The 13,953-nt window shown below is 42.1% G+C and overlaps 1 protein-coding gene across 6 annotated transcripts in view; it reads right to left on the bottom strand.

Moving 5' to 3' along the window:
• Positions 1–12,457: 12,457 nt before the first annotated feature.
• ZMYND12 (zinc finger MYND-type containing 12) overlaps positions 12,458–13,953 on the bottom strand; it is a 53,036-nt gene continuing 51,540 nt past the window's right edge. For all 6 annotated transcript variants that reach the window (XM_035251066.3, XM_035251064.3, XM_035251065.3 and 3 more), the window contains one exon: positions 12,458–13,805. In XM_035251066.3, coding sequence (XP_035106957.1) covers positions 13,683–13,805 — 123 coding nt within the window. In that variant the 3' untranslated portion in view covers positions 12,458–13,682. The remainder of the gene's footprint in view (positions 13,806–13,953) is intronic.

Genomic DNA, 13,953 nt, shown 5'->3' on the forward strand with positions numbered 1-13,953 from the left:
ACCATCCTTCTCAGGGATATGCCGTTTTAATCCTTCCTTAAAACTAAATCATGCCTCCATTCCAAGTCTATGGCTAGACTCTGCAGCCCTCCCTCCTAAAACCACAGGGCTGAATGTGAAAACTTTCTTCTGTTGAGCCTTTCCATTTCCTTCTCCAGGTATGGTTCTTGTGCCAATATGCACTATCCCAAGCCCTGCGCTGGCATTCCAACCTGATTTGGTAATTTCCCTGTGAGGTTTGTGTTCTCTGGGGCTCCAGGGCAACACTAAGAAAGTCACTTATGAGGCCCTTTTGAGGTCATGGAAATAGCATTTTGGAGGCCAGTCTAGTCCCCCATTTTATAAACAGGGAATCTTAGTTCCAGAGGCAATGGTCCCTTGCCAGTCAATAGCAAGGCTGGACTTCAGCGATCTGATTCCTCATCCAGTTTGGCATCCTGCTGGTAGTAGCTCCATCCCTCCCTGGAATCTAGCACATGCTGTCATCCTGGGCCTACCCTCCGCCTCTTCCCCTTCTGATGAGCCTCTGTTCTGGATCAACACGGTGTTGATGCACCAGCTATCAAGGGTTCAGCACTTGGTTGGCTTCTAGGTGAGAACCCCAAAGGCATGTATATTTCCATGATGCAAGCTGGCTCATGGCCTGCGCCATCTTTAGACCAGCCAAGATCATTTAACTCTACCCCATACTTTGAGTGGTGGGATGTGAGGAAGAAAATCCATGCCAAGCTAACTGAAAGCTTATTTGGCTCCAGTTTGACTGATGTTCCCTCACTGCAGAATGTCCTGGATCCCAGGGGTTTGCAGCTCGTAAACCTATTGCATTAGGCACACCCAAGAAGAAACCCTGTTTGATGCACGTGCTCCAGTTTGATTCAGCAACAAGGTCCAAAGTTTCCTCCCACTTTCTGTTCCACAGTGTGTGTCCCCCTTGCAGCCAGACATTAGGCACAGATTCATCCCTGTGGTAACCCAAATGTCAGCTGAGGACTCCCTGCCTCTTGAGATCCAGAAAGGTCTGATGACTGGGCTCTGGTTCTGAACCTCTAGATTTCTGTGATTTCTAAGAGACTTATATTTTTGCAGCCACTGCTGACTCCACACTTCTGCTACCTCATTTTAAACAACGTCTTATCCCTGCAATGCATCAGCTGAGACATGAAGCTCAGTTCCCTTGCCCATTTCCACTTGCAAAATTCAAGTGAGTGAGTGTGTGTGCCTGTGTTTGTCTCAGTGACATGGGAAGGAATGGCAGATGCTACAATGGTGCAGACTCGGCACCCCATTCGTAGAATGTTCTTTTTATATAATATGGAAGAATCCCCACTCACCTTCCACTCCACATGGTCCCTGTCTCCTGTCTTTGGGACAAACCAGATCCATTTATATTCTCACGTACAGCAGGATGGATAGCTACTCCTTTTCTTAATTTGATTTCTGCCAACACCCTTACCATCACGACTTCACCTTTTACCGTGGGTGGCTTATTAAAAGCGTTTTCCTGGACAAAGACAGTTCCCTCCTCAAAGGGAATTCGAGTGCCATCTCTTAAGGTGATGCATCTTTTATTCCCACTACACAAGCCAGGCATCACAACAACCATATTCACCACTCATCAGGGGCACGCCTTTCGGAAGGCAGCATGGACTAATGTGAATGGTACTAGTTTGAGTCACATCCAGTTCAAATCCAGGTAACTTAAATCTTGTATGACCCAGGGGCACTTTACTTCAACTTGTTAAACCTTAATTTTGTCACCTACAAATGTGATAAACATACACTGGAATGTGTAGCACTTAACTGCATGCCTGGCTTTCCAGAGGTTCCTTTCCTCTTGCTTCCCCCACTGTGAGCAACACAAGCATTGCCTTCTTGAGATCGTGGCTCAGTGCCAAGGGATAAAAGCTGGCAGACAACAGCTTTACAGCTAGGAAAAAGAGCTGCTGGGGATAGCACTGGCGGCAGCTCAAGCACGCTGTGGTTCAGGCATAATGACTGGAAGGTTCCATCCATCTTTTAAGAGTCTATGATGCTATGTGCAAGATAGAGCGAACGTATTTGGCTAAGAAAAATCCTGGAGGAAAGACTGCCTCAGACAACGGGGAGGCTGGAAAGCCGACCTGGAAAGCAGCCTGACCTTGGTTGATTTAGCACCTGGGTTTTTTGGCTCTTCCTGTATTAGGTTTACTGGCTTCGCATCAAATGGAAGGAGGAGGTGCCAGGGAAATGAATTAAACCTGTCAAATGGAGGGTGAGGGGAGTGCAGAAGGCTGGGGGTTGGGGGGCTGTGTGGGAAACTCTGATAGTCCAACAGCACCATCTGGACTTGGCAGGGATGACAGCCCTGAGATCAGATGAAACCAACCAATAAAGCAGCTAAAATTCTGCTGTCCTGGGCCTGTCTGGAGTGGGACTCCTATAATCTCCTGTTTAGAAGAACACTGATCTCCTGTAAGGGGAGAGCTAGAGCCCTTAATCATTCTGCAGAGATAATAAAGGTCACTGTGGAGGAAGGACTAGGCAGGTGTCTGGTTTGCTTATTCCGTGTCCCACCCCCGCCCCCTCACCCCGTCCTGAGTTCCAGTGGTGTGCTGAAGTGGTTTGCACTGGCCCATGAGAGTGGACTGTTAAATTTTCAGGAATTTTGTAAGCTGGTTGGTGAACACAGCTACAGGGACCACACAGTGACCATTACAGGTTATATTAACCTACAATTAAGTATATTAAAAACAAGTAATAAATACTCAAAACATCACTTCCTAATTAGTTTACTGTTACCTATGTACTTGCAGATACTGACATCATTGTATTTGTGTGGTGTGCTACAATATAATGGTGTACTAGTGCTCATCTCTTCCCAACCTGACCATTCAGTGACATCACATCAGTAGCTGGAGAATCAGGCCTATTGAGAGTATTTACACTACAGAGATTGGCAAACACTCTATATCAAGACCCCCTCCCCCAGAGCTGGTTGTTAAACGTGTCAGCACACCACTGCCACTGGGCAACAGCAAGAAGAAACTGACACACATAAGCATTGAAACATCTTAGTTCCAAGGAGGTAGCATTTGTGTTGTATTTCTCAGAAGCAAGTGTCCTAGTATAATGTGCACAACTGGCATGAAGTTTAACACCCAAAAGACTGCTTCTCTGCCTGTTTTGTTTCATTTCTGTGGTTTGAACCCTTGAGAAATCTGCTTACTTTGCTACTAAACTTATTGGAGTGATTTGCAAAGTTCACTCTCACCTGTGGACAGTAGTTCAGCTAAATTCCCTCAAGAAAAGTGGACTGTAGATTTTCCTGCCTAACTGGCAAAATCAAAATCTGCTGAAAAGTATACATCTTAACTAGGCACCACCAAAGTAGCTCATTTCCAAGTGGTTTATACGGCAATAACAGTGTTAACTTCTCCAACAGAGAAGAAATCATTTATAAATGATTGTTTTGCTGTTTTTGCTTTTTATTAAAATTATTACTGTGGAACAGAATGCTTTGTTTGCCTTTGTCCCAAAAATTCTGTGCCTTTTGGTGGTTCTTGTAAGAATCACATGCTGAATCTACATTTTATTATTTTCATATCATAAAATGAGGAAAAGCCTTCATAGAAGAAACTTCACCCTATTCACTCATATACCAGCTGCATTCTGAAAAACTATAATTTTCCTTTCAAACGCAGAGTGTTGTCTGAATTGTAATACTGCCAGCTCTCAACTGTCAAGATGATGGAGGAAAATACTAATGCAGATGGCGTGAGCTTGTCACAGGCCTGCTCTCCTGGGCTGACATTTGAATTAAGATTCAAATAGCAAGTGAGAGCTGAAAGCTGTTTAAAATGGCTGTGTGGTGCAGTAAGGGGTCTCAGGGGATTGAAAGAATCTGTGCTCACCAGAACTCTGACAGGTCAGGCAGGGCCCTCAGGACTTGTTTTTGTCTGACATTTCAAGAGGCTTCCTGGGAGAAGCAGTGATAAGACCTTGGGGGACTAATGGTCAACACAAGGCCCAAGACACTTGAACTAAGGCTGTTTCCCAGCTTCTGAGTCCAAACTGGGGTCAGAACATCAAAGGGATAGTGCCTGTTGCAGCCTAGGATGATTTGGGGTATGACATTAGGTATCATTCACATTGTCCTCGAACCCAAACACTGGGGGATGTGACCTATGTTTCTTTCTTCTTACATGAAAGTCATCGAACTACACAAAAGTTGACAGAACAGTAAACTCCCCAGAAAAGGACGTTTCCATTTGCCTTTACCACATATAATAAAATTAGCAATAATCCCCTGATACCATCTAATTCCCAGACCATGTTCAAATGTCCCCCATTGTCTCAAAGAGAACTGCATTTAGCTCCATGGTAGACCAGCATATTTGGTGGGACAGGAAGTACTTTGGAAAGGGTGCTGATGGCTTCCCTACCCTCTTGATGGCAGCTTTGACAGAAACCATGCTGCAGGGGCACGGGTGGAGGGATTTTCAAGCTGGCTGCAGATACCTTCCCAAGTTGTAGGATCTTGGGATTTCCTCTCCTCAAAGAATAAGTCTGTGCTTCTACTTCCCAGAGTCACATGGTCCCCCTCTGGGACCCTCTCAGCTTCCTGCTGCTGGCATCCACGTGTCTATTACTCTGGTACTCGCTGCTTTTCCTGCAGCTACTTCTTTCACTAATGGCACTTCTTAAATCTGGGGAGAGGCTTCTCTCAAAAATTATTGCTCTTCCACCAGCCTTAGGTCTACTGTATTCTCAATGAATCACAGCTCTTTAGAGGTCCCCAAGGGCCCAAGCATCTTCTTTTGTTAGAAAAGTCTGGCTGAAATTCTCATGAGATAGGTCAGGGAACCTTGGAGTAGCAGCACTGTGCCATATCTAAAGGCACTCCTCTGACTAAAGAGAAGTGGCAGCTGAGGACACTGCCTGCCCCAGGATTTTCTTTTGCTCTAAACGACATTATTAAGACAAGTGGTCTCTACTGTATTGGCTGATAGTATCATATCAATGTCAATTTCCTGATTTTGGTGATTGTTCTATTAATACAAAAGAATGTGTCCTTGTTTTTAGAAAATACACATTAAATATTGAGGGATAGAGGGACATCATGTCTGCAGTTTACTTTCAAATGGCTCAGAAGATAATGGGTTTCTAGAGAGAGAAGATAAAGCAAATGTGGTAAGATGTTAACATTTGGGAGATGTTGGTGAAAGGTCTTATAGGAATTCTTTGCATGAGTAGTCTGAATAAGTCTGAAATGACATCAGCCTCCTGTGCTGGGTTCACCTCTTCTCCATTAAATGTTGTTTCCTCTGGCATTTCCTTAGGCTTTCTTCTATTCCTTAGCTATGTTTCATCCCTATGTGATCTCCATTTCCTTGGTAATAATTACCATGTACATGATACGTTCAAATTTATGTCTGAACCCAGGCCTCTTTTCTGTTTTGTTTCGGGTTTTTTTTTTTTTTTTTTTTTTTGAGACAGAGTCTTACTCTGTTGCCCAGGCTGGAGTGCAGTGGTGCAATCTCAGCTCACTGTAGCCTCTACCTCCCAGGTTCAAGCAATTCTCCAGCTTCAGCCTCCTAAGTAGCTGGAATTATAGGTGCAAACCACCACACCCAGCTGATTGTTTTGCATTTATAGTAGAGACGGGATTTCACCCTGTTGGCCAGAGTGCTCTTGAACTCCTAACCTCAGGTGATCCGCACTCCTTAACCTCCTAAAGTGTTGCAATTACAGGTGTGAACCACCATGCCTGGCCCAGGCTTCTTGTCTTTTTTTTTCTTTCTTTTTTTTGAGATGGAGTTCACTCTTGTTGCCCAGGCTGGAGTGCAATGGCATGATTTCAGCTCACTGCAACCTCCATCTCCTGGGTTCAAGTGATTCTCCTGCCTCAGCCTCCCAAGTAGCTGGGATATCAGGCATGTGCCACCATGCCCAGCTAATTTTGTATTTTTAGTAGAGATGGGGACCACCGTGTTGGTCAGGCTGGTCTCGAACTCCCGACCTCAGGTGATCTGCCTGCCTCAGCCTCCCAATTAGCTGGGATATCAGGCATGTGCCACCATGCCCAGCTAATTTTGTATTTTTAGTAGAGATGGGGACCACCGTGTTGGTCAGGCTGGTCTCGAACTCCCGACCTCAGGTGATCTGCCTGCCTCAGCCTCCCAAAGTGCTGGGATTATAGGCATGAGCCATTGAGCCTGGCCAGGCCTCTTTCCTTAATGTCAGATGGCATATCCAGTTGCCCACCCTTCATCTCCCTTCAAATGTTTGTTTCAAACAAAATCACCATGTTTGTTTGAAACCGTATTCATGTATTTATCTCTCCGGACAAACATGCCCCTTTCAGGGCCTCCTCAATTGAGTGCACAATGCCAACCACTTGCTCAAACCACACATATACAAAATAAAACAAAACTACAGTGGTAATTTTTGGCTGCTACCTTCCTCAACCCTTACCTCCAACTTGGTTTCTTGTGGTAAAACTTGACTTTCAAACCATGAACCACCTTTTTGCACTGAAAACTTTTTTTTAAATTTTTTGCCATGTTCATTAAGATGTGCTGGGAGATACACAATCCTGAAAAAGGTCTGTGTGGGATAATGCTTATAATATACGATCCTGGTTTCACATCCTGCTCCCAATAGTAACCTTTTCATGTTTTTAAAACCTGCTACTGCTTATTTAAATATTAGCTATTAAAAGTGTGTGTTTGTGTATGTATGTACATTATATATTTATCACATTGCACTGATCTTGATGAATATTAGGAAAGACATACTTTTTCTGTTTGGCAAAATGATTGCATGGTTCTGTCATCCAAATAATGCTTCACCATCTTTTCTGAGCATTTTCTTTGCCAAACATTCGTTTAGTATGACCTATTGTGTTTGAGAGATGTCATACTTCACAGAGTCATTGTGAGTGCTGACACGTCATTTGTACAATGTGTATCTGTTTTAGGACATGGCAAGGCCTTCTGTGATAGAGCATTTTGGTTCCAGTCTTGGTCATCTGAGGAGCTGTGGCACAGCACAAAGCCATGGAGTGCAATGACAAAACGTTATATAATGAGAGTGTAGAGCACAACTCAAAGTAAACTTGTTAAAGATTCATAGACGATATGATATATTTGTAACAGTGCATATGTGCTTGCTAGTAGACAATTTTAATCAGTCCTTTCAGGGATGATCCTTCAGCTCCACCCTTGAGAATTCTGCTGAAGATGCTTAGGAAAGATGTGATCACCAGGTAGGAAGGTAAGAGACACTCTATAGGGGACCCGCACATCACCAGAAATCCTGGCTTTTTTCAACCTACTCACACCGTTTAGGGTCAAGTAAGCCACATTTTGTGGAGCTGTTTAGAACTGAAATATTTCCTGCATTAATCATATATGAAAATGAAATATAGTTTCACTGAAGAGAAAAAAATAGGGAAAAATAAAAACATTTTGGAATTAATGAAAGAAAATCTGAGAATTTGCCATCTTTAGGCCTTCGCTATAGGAAATACTAAAATATTTGTCAGTAATGTGAGCCGAGATGGAAGATGTGAAAAGCAAGAAGGAATAAGATAAATTTACAAAATCATTATGACATGAGTTTAAGATATATTTGAAATAAATAATAGGAAGGTATGAGTTGGGGGGAGGTAAATGCAGTTGAAAGATTCTAAAGACCGTCTATTGTCGGGGATGAGCATTTCCTGAGTAACTTTAAATTTGGATAAGAAAAGAACGAATGCTTGGATTTCTGGGGCAATCACTACAAGAACACAGGATATAAACTACAAACTCACAGAGTGGAAGAAATGGAAGGGGAAGAAATATGTGATCAGTCCAAAAGAAAGAAAAGGAAGAAACAGAATATGCAGAACAAACAGAAGGCATAAAATAAGATCATAGATTTAAACTCAAATAACTTTTAAAACTCAAGTCATTAGTGTGTAAACAAAATGTAAATGGACTAAGTGATTCTTTTAAGAATGACAGATATAAAAATATCTAATCATTTTTTTTTTTTTGAGACGGAGTTTCGCTCTTGTTACCCAGGCTGGAGTGCAATGGTGCAATCTCAGCTCACCGCAACCTCCGCCTCCTGGGTTCAGGCAATTCTCCTGCCTCAGCCTCCTGAGTAGCTGGGACTACAGGCACGCGCCACCATGCCCAGCTAATTTTTTGTATTTTTAGTAGAGACGGGGTTTCACCATGTTGACCAGGATGGTCTCGATCTCTTGACCTCGTGATCCACCCGCCTCGGCCTCCCAAAGTGCTGGGATTACAGGCATGAACCACCGCGCCTGGCCTCTAATCATATTATTATTATTTAGACACGTAGTCTCACTCTGTCACCAGGCTGGAGTGCAGTGATGCAATCTCGGCTCACTGCAACCTCCCCCTGCCGGGTTCAAGCCTTTCTCCTGCCTCAGCCTCCTGAGTAGCTGGGACTACAGGCGCTTGTCACCATGCCCAGCTGTTTTGTATTTTTAGTAGAGGCAGGGTTTCACCATGTTGGCCAGGATAATCTTGATCTCTTGACCTCGTGATCTGCCCACCTCGACCTTCCAAAGTGCTGGGATTACAGGCGTGAGCCATCACACCTGGCCCTAATCATATTATTTTTATAAGAGATGCATCACACAAACATTAAGAGCTGGGCACAGTGGTGCCTGCCCCAATTCCACTACCCAAGGGCCTGAGGCAAAAGGATCTCTTGACTCCAGGCCTACATAACAGAGTGAGAACTCCTCTAAGGATATAGATTGTTTGGAAGTAAAAGGTTGTGTGAAGAAATATCAAGAGTTTCAGTCAGAGTTTAGTCAGGAAAACAGAAGCCTCTCTAGGCATTTTGAATAAAAAGATTTATTGAATACAGAGAATGAGAAGCATACAAAATCTATGAAGTAGCTGGGTGCTTAAGATCAGGGGGCAAAGGTCAGCAAGCTGCTTTCACAGGAAATCTGCATCCAGGAAAACAACAGTGGATGATTCGCAGGAAGATAAATAAATGGTTGCTCCTTATGCAGCTTCCAAATCTTGAGCAGTTGGCCCTCACTGAGAAAATTTTACCCAGAATCATAAAAGGAGAGGCATATTGAGAACTGTAGCTCTAAGCTTCCCCTTAGAAACAGAGGTCCTGGTCAACATGGTGAAACCGCTACTAAAAATACAAAAAATTAGCTGGGCATGGTGGTGAGTGCCTGTAATCCCAGCTACTCAGGAGGCTGAGGCAGGAGAATTGCCTGAACCCAGGAGGCGGAGGTTGCAGTGAGCCGACATTGCGCCATTGCATTCCAGCCTGGGTAACAAGAGCGAAACTCCGTCTCAAAAAGAAAAAAAAGAAAAAGAAAAAAAAAAAGAAACAGAGGTAAATGATGAAGAGGTGATGATGCCTAGCTGATAACGAGCAATCCAGCCCCAAATGAAGTGAGTGCAGCTATACTAATAAGAGACCAAAATAGACTCTAAGGTCCAAAACATTACCAGAGATAAAGAGAATCGCACTTCATAATACAAAAAAATTCTGTTCACTTGGAAAATACAATATTTAAATGTGTACATACCTAATAACAAAATCAAAAATATGAGGCAAAAACTAACAGGACTACAAGGAGAAATAGGTAAATCCAAAATGTCAGTGGATAGATTTTAAATATCTTTCTTATAAATGAACAAAAAGTCAGCAAAAATATGCAAGAATTGAAAATATGAACAAACTTGACTTAAGGGGCACTGCTCCCAATAACTTCATTATTTTCTAGCACACACAGAACATTTAAAATATTGATCACATTCTAAAAAGAACATTTCTAAAAATAAAAATTATATACAGTATGTTCTAGGATCTCAATAAAGCTAGAAATAAATAGCAAAGAAGTTGTGTTAGAATTTCTCCTTTAGAAATTAAAAATCATATTTCTAAGTGACTCATGAGACATAAAAAATAAAAATATTTAGAAAAGCAACATAAGGTATTTAAAAATATATGGGCTCAGCTAAAGCAGTATAGAGAGTAAAATTTATAGTCTTAAACACATGTGGTAGAAAAGAAGAAAAACTGAAAATTAAATTACTAAACATGAAAAAAAAAGCAGAAAATTATGGCCTATAACCAAGAAGAAAATCAGTCAATAGAAACGATAAATTTAAACAATAACTTTATGAATTTATTCAATGCAGAAGTGTTAATAAACAGGAATTCAGGGAGAATAGATAAGACAGGAGGGAGAAGGCAGAAAGAGGCCAAGGAATATGGTAAAGAACAGAGAGTTTCACAAAATGGACTTTTTAGAATGTTTTTAGAATAGTTTGAGTTCTAATATTTTCTTTCAAATTATCTGCTGAAGAGTTGTTGATCCTCCTCCTTACCCCTCCAGTCTTCACTAAGAGTCTATTTGATCCCAGCACTTTGGGAGGCCAAGGCGGGTGGATCACGAGGTCAAGAGATCGAGACCATCCTGGTCAACATGGTGAAACCCCGTCTCTACGAAAAATACAAAAATTAGCTGATCATGGTGGTGCGCGCCTGTAATCCCAGCTACTCAGGAGGCTGAGGCAGGAGAATTGCCTGAACCCAGGAGGCGGAGGTTGTGGTGAGCCGAGATCGTGCCATTGCACTCCAGCCTGGGTAACAAGAGGGAAACTCCGTCTCAAAAAAAAAAAAAAAAAAAGAGTCTGTTTGAAAGAGCTGACCCATATTTGGGGTTACGGATTAAGAGTTAAGAAGAATCAGCTGTGTCCTTAAAGAGAAAAAGAAAGTGCTACACTATATAGACTGGAGAATGAGAATTCAACTGAAGCTGAAAATTAGATCAAGAGACGGCTGAACGACAAGTAAGCCCCCGAGACTTCATAGCCATCTTGGGGAAGCATAAAAATGCCCAGAAATATGGAATGCCGGGTTCCAGCTGATTTTACCTGAAGGGGCAGGGTGACCCATCTGACTTATTTTTATTATAAGTGTCTGAGTGAATTACTTTACAGTGATAAACATAAAACTCTCTGACAGGTTCTTGACCTGCATATCTCCTCCCTGGGTGCAGATCTGCTCACGAAGCAAAATGCTGCTTGGCAAGTGTGGAGAGAAACTAAGGGAGAAAAAAAGGATATGCTAAATTACCAGAATCAAGAGGGGATGAGCTGATACAGCTGTGGCCACATCTGGGCCATTTTACAACAATGGATGAGGCTATGGGGAGATCAAGGTCACAAAGCAATGATGTGAGAGAGCTGGAATTTGAATTCAGGCATGTCTGAGTCCAAGGCTCACCCTCTGCCCTCTGCATCACAGGGGATCTTTCAGAGTGCCTCTTCCCTAGACTGTATCGATGGCCCACATCTGCTTCAAATTATTGGCTGAGATAAGAAAGACACCAGCCTGGAATGGCGTCTCGGTCAATCCATACTGAAGCTCCTTGAGAGGCCCAGGGACCTCCTCTGGCACAGAAAGACCTTATGCCTAATTTATGTCTGCATCTTGCTATTTGTTTTCTATGTGTCTCATGTCCTTTTTGTTCCTTCATCCCACCTTCTTTTTTTTCCCCAAGAATCATGTATTCTTTTTTTTTCAATATATATATTTTTTATTATACTTTAGGTTCTGGGGTACATGTGCAGATCATGCAGGATTGTTGCATAGGTACACACATGGCAATGTGGTTTGCTGCCTCCATCCCCCTGTCACCTATATCTGGCATTTCTCCCATTATCCCTCCCCAACCTCCCTACCCCCCACTGTCCCTCCCCTAGTCCTAGTCCCCCCAACAGACCCCAGTGTGTGATGCTGCCCTCCCTGTGTCCATATGTTCTCATTGTTCGACAACCATAAGTGAGAACATGCCGTGTTTGATTTTCTGTTCTTGTGTCAGTTTGCTGAGAATGATGGTTTCCAGATTAATCCATATCCATACAAAGGACACAAACTCATCAGTTTTTATGGCTGCATAGTATTCCATGCTGTATATGTGCCACATATGCCTTGTCCAGTCTGTCATTGATGGGCATTTGGGTTGGTTCCAGGTCTTTGCTATTGTAAACAGTGCCACAATGAACATACATGTACATGTGTCTTTATAATAGAATGATTTATAATCCTTTGGATATAGATTCAATAATGAAATGGCTGGGTCAAATGGAATTTCTATTTCTAAGTCCTTGAGGAATCGCCACACTGTCTTCCACAATGGTTGAACTCATTTACACTCCCACCACCAGTGTAAAAGTGTTCCTATTTCTTCACATCCTCTCCAGCATCTGTTGTCTCCAGAGTTTTTAATGATTGCCATTCTAACTGGCGTGAGAAGTTACCTCAATTTAGTTTTGATTTGCATTTCTCTAATGACCAGTGATGATGAGCATTTTTTCATATGTTTGTTGGCCTTCTATATGTCTTCTTTTGAAAAGCGTCTGTTCATATCCTTCGCCCACTTTTAAATGGGCTTGTTTTTTTTCTTGTAAATCTGTTTTTGTTCTTTGTAGATTCTGGATATTAGCCCTTTGTCAGATGGGTAGATTGCAAAAATTTTTTCCCATTCTTTTGGTTGCCAATTCACTCTTATGATTGTTTCTTTTGCTGTGCAGAAGCTCTGGAGTTTAATTAGGTCCTATTTGTCTATTTTGGCTTTTGTTGCCAATGCTTTTGGTGTTTTAGTCATGAAGTCTTTGCCTATGCCTATGTCCTGAATGGTTTTGCCTGGGTTTTCTTCTAGGATTTTTATGGTGTTAGGTCTTATGTTTAAGTCTTTAATCCACCTGGAGTTAATTTTAGTGTAAAGTGTCAGGAAGGGGTCCAGTTTCTGTTTTCTGAACATCGCTAGCTAGTTATCCCAACACCATTTATTAAACAGGGAATAATCCTTTCCCCATTGCTTGTTTTTTTCAGGTTTATCAAAGATCAGATGGTTGTAGATGTGTGGCATTGCCTCTGAGGCCTCCTTTCTGTTCCATTGGTCTATATCTCTGTTTTGGTACCAGTACCATGCTGTTTTGATTACTGTAGCCTTGTAGTATAGTTTGAAGTCAGGTAGTGTGATGCCTCCACCTTTGTTCTTTTTGCTTAGGATTGTCTTGGCTATGTGGGCTCTCTTTTGGTTCCATATGAAGCTTAAGCCCACCTTCTTTTCTTTATGTGGACATTTTCTAGTATACCATTTTAATCCCTTTGTTGATTTTTAACTATTTTTGGGGTTATTTTCTTAGTGATTGCTCTAGGAATTATAATGGGTACTTTATGACAATCTACCTCAGAATAAAGCTAACTCCACCATAGAATTAAGAATAGAGAAACTTTGCTCCAATATAGCTTTATTTCCTCCCTTACTCCTCCTTTAGTAAAAGTCTATGAAACATGCATCACTGGGAGACTTCTGGAAAAATGACAAACTATTTATAGTTTAATTACAAATACCATATTAGTGATCTGACTACACATTACTCAGTCACACAAAGTCATGATAAACCAAGTACAAAGGTCATGACAAACAATAGTTTTTACTGATTTCTATGCCTAAAACTTTATATTCCCTCAATATGCTGTGTTAGAAAAAATAACAGCTATGTGTGCCATCCCAGGGAAAGAGGGTGGAAACTTCAGCAATCTACAGTACCGCAAAGCAGTTGTGCAAGGCTGGAATCTACTTGACATTCAGTAGCTCCTGGAATAACCCTTGATGCAAAACTCATGGGTCATTAAGTAATGGGATGATCTTCAGTTGAGACAAGACTTAGTAACTCTTGAATGGTGCTTTGCTCATGGACATCGAGCTGTTGTTCTTTGGCGAGATTGAGGGCCCTCATGCCATATTCCTGTGCCTGAAATAGAATTGCAGTGACAACAGGAAGTTGCCACAGGAAGGCATAACATTGGGAAGCCCCATCTGTGCTCAACTCCAGAAATATGAGAGAGAACTCATCACCTTTTCACGCCACTCACTGAGCTCTTGTTGATAAACCTGTAAAC

The sequence above is a fragment of the Callithrix jacchus genome, chromosome 7, assembly GCF_049354715.1.
Source record: "Callithrix jacchus isolate 240 chromosome 7, calJac240_pri, whole genome shotgun sequence".
In the NCBI taxonomy this organism is placed as follows: Eukaryota; Metazoa; Chordata; class Mammalia; order Primates; family Cebidae; genus Callithrix; species Callithrix jacchus.